At 42.8% G+C, this 19716-nt stretch overlaps 1 protein-coding gene across 1 annotated transcript in view; it reads right to left on the minus strand.

Moving 5' to 3' along the window:
- Positions 1 to 7665, minus strand: part of RNF169 (ring finger protein 169) — an 86033-nt gene extending 78368 nt beyond the window's left edge. The window contains exon 1 of the mRNA XM_060018279.1: positions 7164 to 7665. Coding sequence (XP_059874262.1) covers positions 7164 to 7665 — 502 coding nt within the window. The remainder of the gene's footprint in view (positions 1 to 7163) is intronic.
- Between the last annotated feature and the right edge of the window lie 12051 nt (positions 7666 to 19716).

The following is a 19716-nucleotide window of genomic DNA, read 5'->3' on the forward strand; positions in this document are numbered from 1 at the left end:
CCTTATATCTAACTCCCAGCTTACTACTTTCTCTTCATCTGTGTAAACTATCACTTACTTACTGAGCTTTTTTTTTTTTTTTTTTTTTTTGGCTGTATGCGGGCCTCTCACTGTTGTGGCCTCTCCCGTTGCGGAGCATAGGCTCCGGACGCACAGGCTCAGCAGCCATGGCTCACGGGCCCAGCCGCTCCGCAGCATGTGGGATCCTCCCGGACTGGGGCACGAACCCGTGTCCCCTGCACCGGCAGGCGGACTCTCAACCACTGCGCCACCAGGGAAGCCCTACTGAGCATTTTTTTAACCTCTCTATTTTTCATTATGTTTAGTTCTTTTCCAAATATATGTTTCACGTCTTATTCATTTATTGGGATGTCAATTACTTGTTTAATGTCTTTAGTCACTTAAAATATGCTACTTTAAATTACCTTTCAAACTGCCATTCTACTATCCCAGTTCTTAGAGCTGTAATCCTCCTGCTTGTAATATCTGCTGACTCTCATTTGTGGTAGAAAATTGTTTCCTTGTGTGTCACTTTTAATTATAAATTCATCTCCTGTGGGGTTTATTTCTTCTGTGAGAATTCCTTGTGGCCTGAGATATGACAGTACCCCTTCAAGTCTTGTTTTTCCTTTCTCCAGGTGGCCCAGTGGTATCACTAGCTTGGAGCCAGCTTTTATATTAATTTCCTAGCATGGGGATACCTGATATTGCGACTCAGGTCGCAAATATGAGCAAGGCATAGGTCTTGTGCTTCAATTTCTCAGGGAAGCTTTTTTTCCATTTCCTCTTTGTATAGAGTCCAGGCAAACCAAGACGAGATTTCTTATTTCCTTGTGTCAGGGGGAAGATTTTTCTCTAGCCCACCCTTTCACCTAGGATGCAGCACATCAGGAATCCCAGCCTGATGCAAAAGTCTTGGTTTTGGCTCCTTTTTCCACAGTTAAAACTCAATCACTAGGAATAAAAAAACCAGAAACAACCCCTCACTCAATTCCTTCATCTTTGTCACAGCATGAGCTCAAGTTCTTAATGAAGTTTTGGGTTTTAGTTCCATTTTTGTTTTGGGAATCTAGAGATCTTCCTGTCTTTCCTGCAAGCTCAGAAATGCATTTCAAAGAACTGTTGTTTATCATCCAGCTTTTCTGGATATTTGTAGCAACAGAGTCTTTAGCTAAGATAAGTTAGCCATCTTGCTAAAAGAAATCTGGGATCTCCAATCCATTTGCTACATTACCCCTATAGGAGTGATCTCTCTAGAGTGCAAAGATGTACTCCTCTTTCAAACTCTTCAGTGGATCCCCCCTTCTTAGCATGGCATTCAAAGTCCACTATTATCCAGTAACTGCTTATTTCTGCAATTCTGCCTCCTTCCACTCTCCCACATGTACTCTATGCTCCAACTACCCATATTTGCAATCCCTAGAACTCTCCTTTTGTTTCATACTCCTATGTTTTTAAAAGTACTTATTTCCCTCAGTTTTATCCTCCCTTCATCTGCCTACTGAATACTCATGGTCAAGTGTCTGCCTTTCCAGGAAGCCACTCCTGACCCATCCAAGCTGGGTTCTCTTTTTTTGTGAAAAGAGCTAACATTTGTTGAGCTCTTTATATGCTAATAACTCATTCAGTCTTAACAACAACCTTATGATTTTGCTACCACTACTATCCCCATTTTCAAAATGAGGAAACTAAGGTACAGAGAAATTAAGCAATGTGCCCAAAGACAAACAGCTATAAATGGCAGACCTGGAATTTGAACACAGATAGTCTGTCTCCAGATCCTGCTCCATTAACTTGCTCAATTAATATATACCATACTGCGTTCTACAATTATATCTTGCGTTACAGTTATTGCATTTATTACCCCACATTCCAGTTACACATTTATATAGCAATCTTCTCAACTACACTGACCTTAAGAGACAGAATTATGCTTTATTTCTATTTGCAGCCCCAGTGCCTAGCACACAGAAGGCCCTCAACTCAGATGGTTACTAAATTAATGAATAACTAAAGGAAACATCCCCGCAGTCACTGCATTAGTCCAGCCCATCTTCACCTCTTGTCTGAACTACTAAAACAGTCCCCTAACTAGACTCCCTTCCTCCAGTTTCTATTCACATCTTTCCTCCACACTCCAACCAATACTGTCTTTCTAAAGCACATTATGACAGTATCATTCCATTACTTAAATATTTTTAAGGGCTCCACACTGTCTATAGGATAAAGTCCCAAATTCCTTCAGCATGACATACCATGACCTTCATGATCAAACTTCTGTAGTCTCTTCTCTCCTCCTTCCCCACTCCAGCCCCACATTCCATCTATATTTAACTTCCTGTCTGTCTCTGAATATGCCAAATGCCTTCATGCCTTTGTATGTGCAGGTTCTTTTGCCAGGAATGGCCATCTCCTCTTCCCTCACCTGGTGAACTCCTATTCTTTTTCCAACACACAGCGCAAATGCCTTCCTCAAGTTTCCTCAAAAGACTGTCAGTTATCCCACTGTTCTATTCTTCTTGGCATTATGCATTTACCTCACTTACACTTTGTATATTATTTGATAAGGTGTGTTTCCCCAACAAGACTGTGGAATCTTAAAGGACAGGAACCATGACTCACCCATCTTTTTTATTGTATTCTCTTACACAAGTGTGTGCCCTAAATGCTCACTGAAATAGTGGAATGAAATTTGACAAACATATCCTACATCCTACACTAAAGCAAACTCAGATTCAAATGAATTCAAGGCAGTCAAGTCTTCTAAGATTAAATGGAAATTAGACAGGGAGTAGAAACATGAATGGAAAACAAATAACACCTAAATTCCTGCTGCTCAATCCCGAATTCTACAGAATGGAGCTATTCTGTCAATGGTAATTAAGGCTTAGTTTATAAGGTAATCTCATCCTGAGTTTTAAAAAACACAAGGCAAATATTTCCACATTAGTAAAACACATAAGGACACTCAAATTCTGGAATATGTGTTACTAGGATAAAAAGTTGAGTCATTTTATACATTTTAAGACAAATCCCTTCAGACAAGGGAAATTCCTGTCCTTTTACACTACAATCATATGATTTCATTATTCACTAGTCCTACATGCAATTTAGGTTTGCACACATAACAAACATTGTCTGCCAACTGAGTAATAAACCAGAACTACTTGTTTTTCACAGAAAGAAGAAATTTTTTTAATGGATAAATGTCAACCCTAAATGAACAGGGAGGTTGGGGTGGGATAAAGGGAAGGAATAAATGGGGCACTATTCAATTTTTTTGAATTATTCAATTTTTGAAATGCACTTTTAACACTACAAATAGAAAAAAAATTAAACTGCCAACTTAAAGATTCATCAGCCTTTGTCTAGCTTTTCTCTTCAATTATTACCCATGGTAAAAGGACAAAGAACTGTCCTTAAAAGGTCCTGGTTTCAAGTTCAAAGGCAGCATAATTTAGAATGATCATCCTTGATTTCAAAAGACTAAATGAATTCTTAAAATTAATTATTATCAATGAGGCTTGGGACTTCCCTGGTGGCACAGTGGTTAATAATCCGCCTGCCAGTGTAGGGGGACACGGGTCCAAGTCCTGGTCCAGGAAGATCCCACATGTGGAGCACCTAAGCCCCTGCACCATAACTACTGAAGACAGCGTGCCTAGAGCCCGCGCTCGACAACAATAGAAGTCACCGCAATGAGAAGCCCACGCACCGCAATGAAGAGTAGCCCCCGCTCGCTGCAACTAGAGAAAACCCGCACAGCAACGAAGACCCAACGCAGCCAAAAATAAGTTAATTAATTAATTAATTTAAAAAAATTCTTATCAATGAGGCTTAAATGTTCTTATATTTGCAAATCTACCTATGTATGTCTGTATGGTAAATCTTCTTTTTTAAAAATCAATGGACCAGGACTGTTTCTAAATTTAGAATATAAGCTCTAAGAGGGAGGGATCTTTGACTATTTTATTCACTGATGTCACCCAAGGATCTAGAACAGTGTCTGCCACAGAGTAGGCACTCATTACATACTTGCTTAATATTGCTCAATATGGTCCAAATACTTAATATGTCAATACATACAATGAGCTGCAGATCCTCATAGAACATACAGTTGAAGTCTAGGTTCATCTTGAAATGATCACTGACTTAACCTTCAACACACACTGCTGCACAAATTAACTGATACTGTATCCAAAAGCAAATTGACAGTGTATGTAAGAATAAAATAAAACACTTAATACAGACGTTATTAAGGTTCTGAACTTTAAATCTTGAGAAGCTGACAAAAAACAAAAATATCACCAGCACAACCAAAATTTTCAACACACACAAACTCTTGCACTTTTTTCAAAAAAAACTCCAAAATTCAATTCAATTCAATTCCAAAAGAGCCATGGGACTTCAAGAAATTTAAAAAAAAAAAAAAAAAAAGTTAAGAATTTCACTTAAATACCAGTGAATTTACTACAAAATTTTATTTCCAGTTTTATAAAGCAGGTCTGCCCTTTCTTTTATCAATTGACCTAATTATGCCAAAAGAATAGTGCTAAGCAATATACTTCTGTATTAACCTAAAATTGCTAATTTTGTTGCTGTTTCCCACTAATAAAAGTGTGATGTAATTATTATGAAACTGGTATTTTTACTGTCTAGTACAAACCATCATGAACATTTAACTGTGAATTAGGTTATGTTTTAGCCCTTATTTAAGGGTTAGCCTTTCAGCCCTTGTTATCTGCTACTAACCCACAATGACCTGGTCACTCTCTTCTCTGTTCTGGGCCTCAGTTCTCTCTTCAGTAGAATGAGGGAACTGGGTTAAAACAAAAGTTCTTAACCTTTTTTTTTGCAACACTTGGAGAATCTGGTGAAAGCTACAGGTGAACTATTCATAAAAACGTACATATATATTGTAAAACAATTTTATAAACAATAATTCATAATGGCAAAAGACTGGAAACAACCTAAATATCCATCAATAGATGATTAAGTAAATTATGTTACATCCATTCAATGAAATTCCTTGTAACTATAAGTACAATGAAGAAACCTTCTATGTACTGATATGAAAAGATATCCATCATGTATTGTTATATGAAAAAAAGCACCAGTGCATATAACATTTTATGTAAAAAGATCAAAAAATAAAATAAATATATTTGAATTTCCATGTATAAGCATAACGAAACTGTGGAAGAATCAACATGAATCTTTGGTGAAAATGGGAAATGAAGAAAGGAGTAGGAGGAACCTTTTCATTGTATACTTTCTTATATTTTTGTTTGAATTATGTGAATTGCCTATTAAAGTTTTAAATTAAAAAATATTGCATATAAACTCAAGAGGTCTAGACAACTTGCTAAAGCTAGAAGATAAACAGGGTTTATTCCCAAACCCTGTTCAGCAATACTCTTCTATAATGTTTTGACTTAACAAGCATGTAATTATATACACTCAATGATCCAACAATAAGAACACTTAAGGAAAAATATTTTCCATAATGGTCCTCATACAAACATATAAAGTAATTGGTGGATATTCAGTGACTCAACAGAGCCTAATTTGAAATCTCATTTTATATTGTTTTTCTTAATCACTGATACACAAATTCCTTCAAGGAAAAAGTATGCACAAATCATCAAGTCATACACCCTCTCATGGTTCAAATCTCAGACCTGATATTCCACAAAGGAGTACAGGCTTCGGAAATAGAAATTTGTATCCTACGTGACCATACAATCAATAGTACTAGTATGGAGACCAGAAAAATGCTGTCTTAATTTTTTTTCCCATAATCTCAGAATTTGAAGCAAATTAAATAGCATAGATGATGTTTGGGGAGGGCGTCATCCCTTTTCTGAGCAGGAATCAGGTGGAACTGGGTTTTCATCCTTGGGCAACTTACTTAACCTCTCTTGGCCTCAGTTCCATCTATAAAATGGAAATAAAAGTACCTATCTCATAAGGATGCTATGAAGCTTAAAAGGAATAACGAGGAACACAGAAAGTAAGACAGAAATAAAAATAAGGTATCCTAGGACAGTGGCAGGTGTCTGACTGCTTGAATCAAAACAGACTGCATTCTGGAACCTGTAGTTTCTAGTGACTGCACTTTCATACACAAGCAATGTCTCCTTTTCCCTACCGAAAATAGCACATGGCAGAATTCCCAACACAAAAGGTGCAAATATCTGTCCTTTCCTAATTATGTTTCTTGAAAAATCTCTTCCTAGGTAAGCTTTTATCAAAGAACTCTAGCTGTTGTGTTGACTGGGTGTGTCTCAAAGAGTCCCAAGTTATAACAGTTTTGTTTTATGTTTTCAACAGGCACTTTCTATGTCAAGCTCAGCACCAAAGAGTGGCAGGCTGCTGGGGGGGGGGGGGCGGGGGGGGGACGGGGGGAAGGCAAAGAAGTTGTAGACAACAGTCCTTCAACGGACTCCTAATTGCCAGGAAAATAGTAGGAAACCTACTGCCATCGAGATAGAAGCAGCCCCCGCCAACCAATCTCCGCTTCCAGAACTTTTAAACCCCATCCATCTTTTTTTGCAGAGCACTGCTGGAGCTTATTATTAGTTATTATAAATATAAATAGCCATCATTTATTACGTCTTCTCTACGTGCCAGGCTCTTGCGTTTTTCAAGATTTTGTGAAAACTGCACATGTAAACTCAGACGCTCAAGTCTGAAAAGCTCCCTTCGCATCCTCAAAATCAATCTAATCTGCCCCTCAAACTCCGTATATGCCACACCTCTCATTGACCCATTCAGGCCCAGGGATCACATCTTTACAAGCAATTCAACCCCAAGCTCTTCACCCAACACTAAATCAAGCACTTCTCGGATCCTCCACTGCCCCTACAAAGTTCGGTACCCTCCTCCACTCACCAATTCCAACCTGGCCCTAACTTGTTCCAAGAAATGCTATGGCTCCCTTCAAACTTCTGACTCCAAATCCATCGTGCCCGTACTTCATCCCGAAGTTCAAAATTCAGAAACACATACTGCACCTGGGCAAAGCCCGGTTCCAACCCCACGAGAACTCTCGACACCCGCTCGAGCAGGGCCAGGGCCTGGGACCCTCCACCCCCTAACCAGGCCAGGCCGGGGCGCGGCGGCCTCGCTCCGGACCCCAAGGGGAGGAGAGGAAACTCCACCTGGCTCCGCTGGCGCGCCGCGCGTCTCCTGCTCGGGCCTGGGCCCCGTGGCGGCCGCGCCCCCGTCACGACGCGAGCGGCAGCGCTCGGGTGGGCCGCGGCGGGCGCGCTCGCCCAGCACCTCCGCGTCGGGCTGCCAGTTGTCGCGGGCCCGACGGCGGGCCCAGCCCGGGCCGCGGGCGCGGCAGCGCGGGCAACCCGGGCCCGCCGCGTCGGCGGCGCGTTGGGCGCAGCCTCGGCACAGCGAGTGGCCGCACGGCAGGGCCGCCGCTTCCCCCGGGGTCTCCAGGCACCCAGCGCAGTCCGACTCCTCCGGCCGCGGCGGTGGCGGCGGCTGCAGCAACGGCGGCGGCAACACCAGCAGCGCGGGGCCAGAGGCCGGGCCCGGGGTCCCAGTCTTGGCTGCCGCCATCTCGTCACAGCGGCCCCGCCGACCCCGCCGATTCAGAGCTGCCGCTGCCGCCGCGGAAGAGGCCCGAGTACTCGGACCTGCCGCCGCCATCTTGTTTCCCGTTTGTAGGGAGAGTCCGTTGCGAGGGAGAAGAGTAGAGGGCGGGGCAGTGCGCGGCGGGCACCGCTATATACATATTCATGAGGGGCGGGGCTCCAGAAGAGGGTCTCTCGGGACATGGTTGGCGTGAGGTGAAACCTCATTAATATTTATTAGTTATCCTTTATATATCTGGTCTTCGGCCTCGCCTTCTACTCTTTGCGATTTCCTCTTGGTGGGCCAAATTAAGTTGAGGACTGAGGGGATTTATTTGGAAACTGAGCGATATTAAACTTTATGAAGTAATTACACTTATTTATCCTGCAATACCCTGATAACTGAGGCTAATGTGATTGGGGAGTATGTGAATTACTCAGAACCCTGCCTCTGCTTCATAGCTGCTGTGACTGAGACCAGTCCTACCCTGACCAGCAACTAACTGCCAAAAATAGCAGCTTCTTGTCAGTCCACATCTCAGTAAACTCTCTCTCCAGATTCCTTCCTGAAACTTCCCTTCCTTGGCTGGCAAAGCTACACTTTCCTTGTTTTTTTTTTCCCTCTCTCAGCTCTTTCTCAGACTCTTTTCCTGAGCCCTCCCCCTTGTTTCGGGCTTAAATGTGGGTATTCCTCTAGGCTCAGGCCTCAGTCCTCTACTCCTTTCCGTGTATTGCCCCCCCCACCAGCCCATACCCCACCTCACATTTTCTTCCAGCTGAAACTCTCGAATTGATATCTGCAGTCCACACATCCTGAGTCCAGCCCTGCATAGTTAACTGCCTGCTGGAAGCATCATCTTGGATGTCTGCATCCCTCATGTACCAAACTAAAGTCACTGTCTACCACCCTCCTTTCAAAACAGCTCTTCTTATTTCCCTCATTCCAGTAAAGGTACGATTCTCCCAGTTCTTCAAGCTCCAAACCTGGTAATCTTTACTTCTCCCTCATCTCCCACATCTGTCAGTTTCTTAGTTCTGTCAATTCTCCCACCAAAATGACCATTTTCCTACCTATCGTCTCTTCTTCATCCCATTCCCACTGCCCAATTCAGGTCTCATCATCTCTCACCTACATTATTGCAGAAGCTTCTATAAATTGTCTCCCTGCCCACAGACTCTCTTCCTCCAATCCATCCTCCATAGTTCTTAGGGTTACTTCCTAAAGGACAGCTCTGACCACACCATTCCTGCTTGGCTTAGTCACTGAGTGAGGTGCTCAGACTTTGGTGCCAGTCCCCTTTCTGGATGCAGAGGGTACAAGAGAAACAATAGCTTCCCTCTGACAGAGAGAAGGTTGTGCTACAGCGCTTCTCCCACCCTTTGCTTTTTTGCACTAAAGTAGATTTGGAGCAGGAAGGCATTCAGCAAATGGCATTTCCTCTTGGGAATCTTTATAAGAAAGCACAAGTTTTGTAAGGAGAGCAAATTAAAAAAAAAAAAGTAACATAATGTAATGGAAGGCATCAGAGGCCCTGGGTTTCCATGAGATTGCCTGGAAACAGTACCTGAGCTGATAGTAAACCAGTCCAAGGCAGAGTGATTGGTGGAAGTCAGCAGAGCAAAGAAAGAAGTGGATTCCCAAAATGAGAACCAGATGGCTAAAGGACAGTGAAGAATTGAAGAAGGGTCAATGCATAATTGAAACAAGGGCTTGTGTGCACAGAGGCCCAGACAGTCAGAATCCTGACAAACTCAGAAGTATGGCTTCATCCAGGCTGTGCTTCCAAAGGTCCTCTTCATTTCACTTCCCACTTTGGATGGGAAGTGAGGATGCTTTGCACAGATTCTGACAAGGAAGGCCTGTGGTCCAGAGATCAAGCCAATTATTCTTAGAGACGGGGCCCTTGGTATGGGCTGTTCACTCTTGACAGTTTGGGGCTCTCAATCTGAAGTCTACTTTCTATTGGAGAAGCTGAACCATAGCAGTGTAGCATGCTTTCTCGAATACAAATAAAGACAAGAAATTTCTTTTTGCAGAGGGAAAAAGCAAGAGTTCTGAGTAATACTAGACCAAAAGCCAGGAGATCTAGGATTGGTCATGACCACTTTCTCCATTTCATTAATTTGGATAATTTCAAACAGATAAATTCCCTCTGGACCTTAGTCACCTCATCTTTAAAACAAGTGTACTGGAATTCAGCAGTTCTCAACCTGGGATACACTTCAGAAAGACACACACATGCGCATACACGAACACACACATATATACACATATGCCAACGTCCCTTTTCAGATCTACTGAACCCAAAACCTGAGGATGGGATGCCAGCATGTAAATTTTTATAATGCCATAGGAATTCTAATGAATACTCCTAGATAAGACCACTACAATGGATAAATTCAAAGGTCCTTTCTAGCTCTAACATTCCAGAAGTCTGACTCCCAATTTCCAGTCTCTTCTCTCCTCTATGTTGTTGCCAAAGTAATCTTACTAAAGCAGTATCTGTGACAGAAGGCAAGGCAAATCTAAGAAATTTGGAGAGTTATTCACTATGTGGGAAAATGAGGGCGATGAGGATGGTTTTAAAGTGTCAAGCCTGGGAAGCCTGAGATTATGATCGCAAATCACCACCAACAAAAGAGAGTAACTGGGAAGGAAAAGCAGTCTGAAAGATGAGGGCATGGTAGACATTTTGCTTTATTTAGTTACCATCAGCATCCAAAACTTCCTCCTGTTTGGGGGAATGACCCGTTCTGTGCAGTTTTGCTGAGACTAGGGAAGCTGAATCAGAGAGATAGCCTTCTCCCTGCCCCGGGGGCAGCCAGAAAATGAAATATGACCTAGGCTCGGCCACGTGGCCACTCCTCTCTGAACTTTGAATCTTCAGGGGATGACACAAAGGCATATTGACAAGTTTAGAATTACAGGAATGGAGACAGTAGGTGTCCAACCACAGTGGGTCCCTTGGGGGTTGGGGTAGAAGGGGGAGTGTCCCTACCGTGGTGATGGTGGCCACGCCAGATTGTTCCTAAGGCACGAACTTGGCCATAGTGCCTGCTGCCTGGCCTTCCTAGGTTACAACCCATTTTCCACAATCCAGCTTGCCAGCCTTCCTGTCAACTCTCTATATCCTTTGAGTAAATGTCTTTGTTTTCCTTAAATTACTCACAACTTCTGTTGTTTGTAACAAAGTACGCTGAGACACTGGTTTGTTGTTTTTAAAATGTCACCTGAAGGGACTTCCCTGGTGGTGCAGTGGTTGAGAATCCACCTGCCAGTGCAGGGGACACGGGTTCGATCCCCGATCCGGGAAGATCCCACATGCCGCGGAGCAGCTAAGCCCGAGTGCCACAACTACTGAGCCTGCGCTCTAGAGCCTGCGAGCCACAACTACTGAGTCCATGTGCCACAACTACTGAAGCCCGCAGGCTCTAGTGCCCACGTGCCTCAACTCCTGAGCCCATGTGCTGCAACTATTGAAGCCCATGCGCCTAGAGCCCATGCTCCGCAACAAGAGAAGCCACTGCAATGAGAAGCCTGTGCTCCACAACGAAGAGTAGCCCCTGCTTGCCACAACTAGAGAAAGCCTGCGTGCAGCAATGAAGAACCAATATGAAACCATCTGAGAAGCTTAGTCTGACAGCCTAAAGTAGAAGAAGCCCAAGTTGCATGTGTTGCTTTTTCCCGAATCCCCCACCTGTACCACAGTCCACCCAGGGAAGAAGGACTTACAGGCTTACTCGAATGCAGTCATTGAGGATGCCAACTGGAACAGGTCGCGGTGCAGCCACACCTACAGTTCTTCCTCTCCAGCTGTCTTTTCTCTGCCACTCCTGCCATACTTTCTGACGATTGCATCAATGCCAAAATTCCCTGCCATCCTTCTCATAGTGTGTCCCTAACTAGCACTCCATGGTCCATACCACTGCCATCACTTTAGCTCTCCTCATCCACATCACTGCAAACCTACCCTCTTCCTTCCAGCTGGAGGCTCCAGCTACTTCCTGCTGGACTGAAAGACTCAAATGTGAAGCAAAGCTACTTGGCTTTGTTCCAGGTGGAGACAGGCTGTTCCTCCCTGTGGGCCCCCAAACCCCTTTTTGCCAGCCCAGGCACTGAGTCCCTCCTGAGGCCTCAAACATCTAGGAAGGAGAAGGCTCAGTCCCTCAGACCCCACCAGCCCCACCCCTCCTTTGCCCTGCTCATCTCTCCTGGTGGCCTCTTCTTCCTGTACTCTTCCTCCCTCAAGCCAGATTTCTCCTTGTGATTTGGCCCCCCTCCCTTTTGCTTTAAAGGTTCTTGCTACATTCTAACTGTCACTCATCTTCAGTTCCTTCCCTTTTGTTTCAGGGGAAGAAGTAGTTCTTTTTGCAAAGCTCATCCTTCTACCTGTCATCTTTTCAGCCTCCTCCAGATTCTTTCCAAATGCTCTACAAATACAAATAAGACTTGGTTCCTGCCTCCCTCAAGGTCACAGCCTAACAGAGAGGCAAAACTGTACGTAAATAATTATCACGGAAAAAAAGAGACAATTACAACAGAATTACAAGCTCTAAAGCTGAGACACGTACAAGGTGCGACGGAAGCAGAGAGCAAAGCTGGTAGAGAGGGGGCAGTAGGAAAAGTTTCCCAGAGGAGGAGACATGTGAGCTCTGTTTTGGACGATGAGGAAGAGTTCACTAGGTAGACACAGGAAAGGCATTCCAGACAGAGGGAAAACAAGAGCAGAAGCACAAACGTATGAAAGTTCAGGATCTGTGTGGAACTAATGAGGAATTTGATGTGGCTAGAACACTGGGTTGGACATGAGGCTAGAAAATTGGAGAAGAAAAGGAACTAGAATTTATTGAGCAACTACCACGTGCTAGGCACATGCCCAGCAGTAATCCATCTATCTCATTTAAACCAAGGGAGTGTTAGGTATAGATTTGTATTTTATAAGGATACCTCTCAATCTTATAATTACCAGTGAGGAATAAAAATAATCTAAGCAGACTTCATCCCACCTCCATGGAGTTGAGGTGTCATTGGAGAAAGTATAGTGCACTTAACATTCATATATTCAACAAGTATCTAGAGAGCACCTACTATGTGGTAGGATAATATAGGTGCTGAGAATTCAGGAGTGAACAAGGCAGGCAAGGTGTGGATGCTGGGCCAGCTTTGGTGGGACCAGCTTTAGGTACAGTATTTGGCACATTCTAGATGCCGCGGAATGAATGAATGTTATACCCTTAGTTATGTCTTTAGTGTTTAGCAAGGTTCAAAGAGCAGTGCATTGCCAGAAAAGAAAAAAATCTGTTTAACCAACAAGCACATTGGTGGAGAAAAATAATTCTTTAATTTCTTTAAACTTCCCCCTCTAGATACCTATAAATCCACCTAAAATCCACAGCTGGTTTCACTCTCTCTCTTTCACTCTCTGCACCTCCCTCCCATCCCCTTGGTCTTGCTTCCTCTCTTCCCTACCCTCAGGCTCTGGCCCAAGATTCCAAGCAAAGAATTCCCTCTTTTATTTGGTTGTTCTTCTCTTAAGGCAATAGAGGTGGCTCTAAGAAATCCTTTAGGTTCAACATATACAGAATAAGGAAATAAATGGCCCTTCTTAACTCCACTTCAGAGTGAGACACCTAAAAGGCAAAACTTTGGGGTCCATTGGGAGTCCACATAGGTCAAACTTCTGGGACACAGAACAGGTGGAGCAGGGTGGAGAGAATATCTGGAGAGGCAAACAGAAAACATACAGCACATTTTCCATCTAGTCCTGCCTTCTTCTATTTTCTATCTTGCAGCCAGAATGAATGATCTTTCTAAAGTATGAATCTGGGGGGCATGGAGGTGGAGGCGGAATTAGATGAAGGTGATCAAAGAGTATAAACTTCTACTTATAAGGTAAATAAGTACTAGGGATGTAATGTACTACTTGATTAATGTAATTAACACTGTCGTATGTTACATATGAAAGTTGTTAAAGAGAGTAAACCCTAAGAGTTCTCACCACAGAAAAAAATTTCTTTTTTTAAAATTTTGTATCTATATGAGATAAGGGATGTTCCCTTAACTTACTGTGATAATCATTTCACGTTGTATGTAAGTCAAATCACTATGCTGCACACCTGAAACTTATACAGTGTTGTATATGAATTCAATCTCAATAAAACTGGAAGAAAAATATAAAGCATGAATCTAAAAAATAATGATAGTAAAAGACAAACTTTTCCCCGCTATTATTGATTATCTTTTACAGTATAATAACATGTCTTATTCTAGTCTGTCTGTTTTTCTCATCTCATCAAAGAAATCCTTCTGCTACCTTCACTTTTTCTGGACCAAGTGCCCCAGAAGGAGGGGCTCATGGCCCTACTCCAGGAAAAGAGTGGGAAGGAGCAAAAACCCTCATTTTGTCATAAATAAATGGGTGGATAGTAATTCTGACCAGAATGAAAAATTTGCCTCTGCTTTGTTCTGGATGTTCAATTGCTCTCCTGTAAAATAGGTATCAGAAAGCCCAAGGGGGAGGGGTAGAGTTGGAGGACACTGGGGTTCAGGACTACAACTTCAAATTCATCTGTCCTTAGACTCGAATTTGGCCAAGAGGGACAATGGATTATGTACTCATATCGCTGTCCAATTCTTCTGAACCCAAACTAGCTGGAGACAAGAGGCAGTGCTCTAAGGATCGGTTTCTTTCCATGTGAAATAAGAACAAAGAGAGAATGGAGGAGTACAATTCCTCAATTATTCTGAAAGTAGAAAAAAAAATTTGCCTCAGAGAGAGTACTGTGATGGGAGCAGAAGAAAAAGTCAGGGGGGGCTACAAAAGAGCTTCTAAAGATTGACTTCCGGTGGTTTGAATAGAAACAGATATGAGATGGATTTAGCTGGAGGCCGAGAACAGAGAGCATGATCTCCCAAGTTCCTTCGTCCTGAAGGAGGATAGGATTCTATACCGATCCACCAGTGACCAGCTGATTGGTTCTCTTCTAGAATGGTCATTGTTCCACAGTTCTTTGTTTACTAGGCTCTGGGCTCTGCTATCTCCGTCCGGGAGAAAAGCCAGGTCTCCCGGGATTGTGATGTCGCTGAGTGACCACCAGGGGGCAAACCAAGACTACTGAGCTCTTCCCACCATCTCCTCCACCCAGTTTCCATGGAGCCAAACTCGGAATGTCAGAGCTGGAATCCGCTTTAGAAACCATCCAAGGCTTCTGATCAAACATCTTTCTTTACAGGGATGAAAACCAAGGCCTAAAGAAAAGAAATCATTTGTCAAGGCCACATAGTGAATTAATGGTAAAGTCGGAACCAGAAACTAAGTCTACTGGCTATTCCAGTCCTATACGTGTTCTACCACACCAAGCTTTCTCCTGTCTCATATTTAATTCTAGAATACACTGGTTTTTAATAACATCCTTTCCATAAAAAGGACTTGTCTCTCTAATTAGATTGTAAATCTTTGGGGCCAGGGACCATGTTTTGCCCAACATTGTACATCTTCTCCTTCAGAACCTAGCATATGGTACTGTAGGCAGCCTATGCCCCTGTAGGCAGCCTATGCCCAATACCAGATGCAGGATTTCAACAGATATTGTGAAACTGCTATGTGGTAGGTCCAGCAATGGTTCCTGAGAACACAGAGATGAAAATATATTGTCCCTGTCTACAAGGAGCTCACTATCTAGAGGAGAAGGCAGATATGTCAACAAATGACTATAATTCAGGAGATGAGTTTTTAACAGTGGTGTAGACAAAGTGAAGCACAAGAAGAAGAAGTGACTAACTACCTGGATGGAATACAAAACTGGGTCCTAAGGAAGAATGAGAACTCATCAAAGACAGGGAATGGGAATTCTAAATAGAAGGAATAGTAGAATAAGCCGACACACAGAGACATGTAGATAGGGTGTGTCAGGTGAAAAACGATTGGTTTGGAGTAACTGGAGCTTAGTATATATAAGAAGCTGGACTGGGGATGGAGTAGCAAATAAGGCTAGGAACGAAGTTTGAGGTCAGCTGTAAAGTTGATGTCTATTCATTCACTCATTCATTCTACAGACAGTAAGTACCCCCATGTGCCATGCGGCACTGTTGTAGGTTGTGAGATGATAATAAAAGTGAGAGCAGTAATAATAATGATGAAAATACAAGCATGGTTGAATTCCGAGGATTTGGAGTCTTGAGTTTAGGGTCCGTTCCTCACAGGAATCAGATAATCCAGATAATCCAGATATCTTCCATTTATTTTCATTTATTAAAAAAATATTCAGTAAGCCCCTTCTATGTGCTAGGCACTGTTCTACCAACTAGGAATAAAACAGAGATCAAGAATTAGGGTCCATGGGACTTCCCTGGTGATGCAGTGGTTAAGAATCTGCCTGCCAATTCAGGGGACACGGGTTCGAGCCCTGGTCCAGGAAGATCCCACATGCCGCAGAGCACTTAAGCCCCTGCGCCACAACTACTCAGCCTGCGCTCTAGAGCCTGCGAGCCACAACTACTGAAGCCCGCGTGCCTAGAGCCCATGCTCCGCAACAAGAGAAGCCACCGCAGTGAGAAGGCCGGGTACCACAATGAAGAGTAGCCCCTGCCCGCTGCAACTAGAGAAAGCCTGAGTGCAGCAATGAAGACCCAACGCAGCCCAACAAATTAATTAATTAATTAAAAAAAAAAAGCATTACGGTCCAGGCTGTTATAGAGCTTACATTGCTCATGGCAGAGGCAGATAATATAATAATGAAGAAATACATTGCAGATAATGATGTGACACAACGGAAACAAAATAAGGCAATATGATAGAAAATGATGGGAAGGGGACATCATTAGACAGGTTGCACAAAGGAAACCTCACTGAGGAAGTGACATCTGAGCTGAATATAGTGTCAGCTGGGGAAAAAAAGCTGAGGGAAGAGCATTCCAAGCAGGAGAAACTTCCAGGCCAAAGACCCTGCCAAGGGTCCAGGCAGCTTGGTGTACCCAGGGACAGAAAGAAAGCCAATGTACTAGAACCTTGCAGGCCCTGGCAGGATGGTCTACAGTTAGAGGGCAGGCAGAGGCCAGGTCATGGAGGGGTTTTCAAAATATGACAAAAGGTTTAGATTTTATTCTAAGTGCAATGGAGAGGTTTTAAGCAAGAAGGTGACACTGAATGATTTACATTTTTAAAAGATAACTCTGGTGGTTCCTCACTCTACCTTTGGGTGGATCCAGTGCCTGCCACTGTCTGGCTATAGAACTCAAGTCATGTGGCACTGTTTACTGGTGCTCTAGCTACATCTTCACAGACCTATGGAAAGAAGTCTCTGAGGACAAACTGCTTTTCAAAAGTCCCCCTGAGCTTGGAGGAGGTAGGAACAGAAGATCCATTCTCCTTGGTGCTTGGTTAGTGATGACGCCAGCAGTGGAGGAGGCGTCTGGTCGGTCGCAAAGCTTAGGACCTGGACGAAGGATGCTCCCACTCCATGTCTTCCATTGAAGACACTTTGTCCCCACTCAGTTTCGCTCATGAGGGCTCTGTGAAATTAAGGGCTATGTGCTCCCCCATCCTGCTTTCCTGATACCTCCTCCATCAGAATCTCTGTGTGCAGGCTGTCCTGGGAAGAGATGGCCCACTGACGGAGGAAAAAAAAGGACTTAGGAATATTCACATAGCCACATAAGTACCCATACAAATAAATATGGGTGAGCCTCATGTTCATTCTACAAACATTTATTTAGGCCAACTACATGCACAGTACCTGGAGATCCAAACGAACATGTCCTAAAATAACGGTAGGTCTTAAATAAATATGTTTTACATGGATGAATAACTCTGACCTGGCTGAAGAGTAGAAGTGGAGTGGGGACTGTTCACTTTACAAATAACATCAACTTTAACAGCTCCTATAAATAAGACTCTCCTCTTAATGTATCTAAATTGGACACAACTTTCAAGAGTCAATTTGTTCACCCTTTTCAGGGCATCACATAAAGGCAATGTGCTAGAGTTGGCTTATAAGGGCTTGGGAGAGCCCAGTGGTAAATTTTCAGGAATTTTGCAAGCTGATTGTTAAACTCGGTCGTTACTAAACAGTAACTTATATAAATTTACAGTTAAATAATTTATATTTAAAACATTCAAAGTATTGCCTCCTAATTATTTTATTACATTTTACTATCAATGTTCTTGAAGTTATTTACATTTATTGTATCTGTATGATGGAAGCACTGCATAATGGTGTCCTACTGTGCATCTCAACTCCACATCCAATGATGTCCCTCAGTAGCCTGAAATTGGCCCTGATGGGAATATTTACACCATGGAAATTGGCAAATGCTATAAACCAGGGCTTTTTTCCCTTGGAGAACTGGTTGTTAAACATTTATCAGCATACCACTGTTGTAGTATGTATTATGTAGTCCTCTTATATTGATTCTTATATGGTAAAACTGCTTTTAGAATCTTACTTACAGAACTAAGTTGACTGAATTAAGAAAACTTTCCTTGACTCTGAACTCTATGGTCCTTATTGTTATATTAATTTTACATAATCAAGCAGCCTGCCGTCCAGGAGGAGGCCTGTTGGCCACAAATAACAAGTCACAAAAGGACTGTCTGAAAGAACAAGAATTCTGTTCAACAAACTTTATTTAAAAGCTACTATGTACAAAACTGTGTGCTGAAAGCTGGGGAGGATATTAGGCAAATAACAGTGAATGTTCTCACTTTAGAGGAGGTGACATAAAACCTTTGGTGATACAGTGCGACAAGGGCTATAATGGAGATACAGAAGCATGGAGGAAAGAAGGCCATTAGAGAGACTTCAGCGAGAACCTCAACTATAAGCATCAGTGTCTGTCTTGTTCTCCACTGTGTCCCTAGCACCTAGTACTGTGCCCAGCACAAGGTTGGCTCTCAATAACTATTGGATGAATGAAGGAGCTTACCTTGATCCTGGAAAAATAAGCCAGACAGATAAGAGTGGGTAGAGGGAGGTGTTAGAAAAAAAACATACTGTGCAGAGGCGTAGGGAGAAAAGAGCTCAGCACATCTGAAGAGAGAGAAAATTTAATGTGGCATGAGGGGTCCAGGGGCCAGAACTGGTAAAGATGAGAGTACGGAAGAGTTCTGTGCCTCACATCTCTGTAGAGATCTCAGAAGACCAAAGGACTTGGCTTGTTCCGTGCAGCCCTGAGGGCAGAGCTAAGAGCAAGGAGGGGAATCTGAGAGAATCAGATTTCAGTTAAAGAGCTTTCTAACAGAGCTGTCCAACAGTGCCATGGGCCACCTAGGGAGGCTGTGAGCAAGTTCCCTAAGGCAGAAGCAAGCAGGTGCCAGACAAACTTGGTGCAACAAATTGCTATGGGTAATTTTTTTTCCTGACTAGATTTTGGAAAAATTTATCAAATCTCCTTTTTAAAAGGATATTAGATAATATATGGACAACCGTCCTCAACAGCAATTCTACAGATGACACAGAAACTTTCCTCAAGAGCTTGTTTCTTATGTCAATCACTGATTAAAGCTGAGGGCAATAGGGGTGCTGAAGCCTCTCCCATGAGAGAATAATATCGCCGAGGTCTTCATTCCTTCATGAAGCAATTATTTACCCAGTATCTTTGTGTATCAGGGACTTTGCTAAATGCTGGAAATATAGATATAAATGAAAACAAACAAACCCTGCCCTCAGAGTGCAGGGTAGAAATGCAAATATTTACACTTCAACAGTTAAAATACAAATTTTTGCTATTTGCTAAAATTTTTGCTACCAAAAATTCACTTTGCCTGGGGGACTCAGAGAAGGCCTGAGAGAGAAATGACTCAGAGCTGACTTTTGAAAAGTAAAACAAAATTCACTAGATGAAGGAGGAGAAAGATAGTCCAGGCAGAAGGAAAACATATACAAAGCTATGGGGGTGTGAAAATGCATGGCCAGTCTGGGAGGCGAGTGGCTGGTGAAAGTATAGGGAAGGTGGCAAAGCCAGAAAATGTGTGGTCTTGAATCCAATGCTAATGATTTTGGATTAGAATCCATAAGTGATAGGAAGTCAATAATGTTTTATCCTGTTATATAGTTAATAAACTTTTTATTTTGGACGGGTTTTAGATTGACAGAAAAGTTGCAAAGATAGTACAGCGTTTTTATCTAA

Source organism: Delphinus delphis, chromosome 8, assembly GCF_949987515.2.
Source record: "Delphinus delphis chromosome 8, mDelDel1.2, whole genome shotgun sequence".
Lineage (NCBI taxonomy): Eukaryota > Metazoa > Chordata > Mammalia > Artiodactyla > Delphinidae > Delphinus > Delphinus delphis.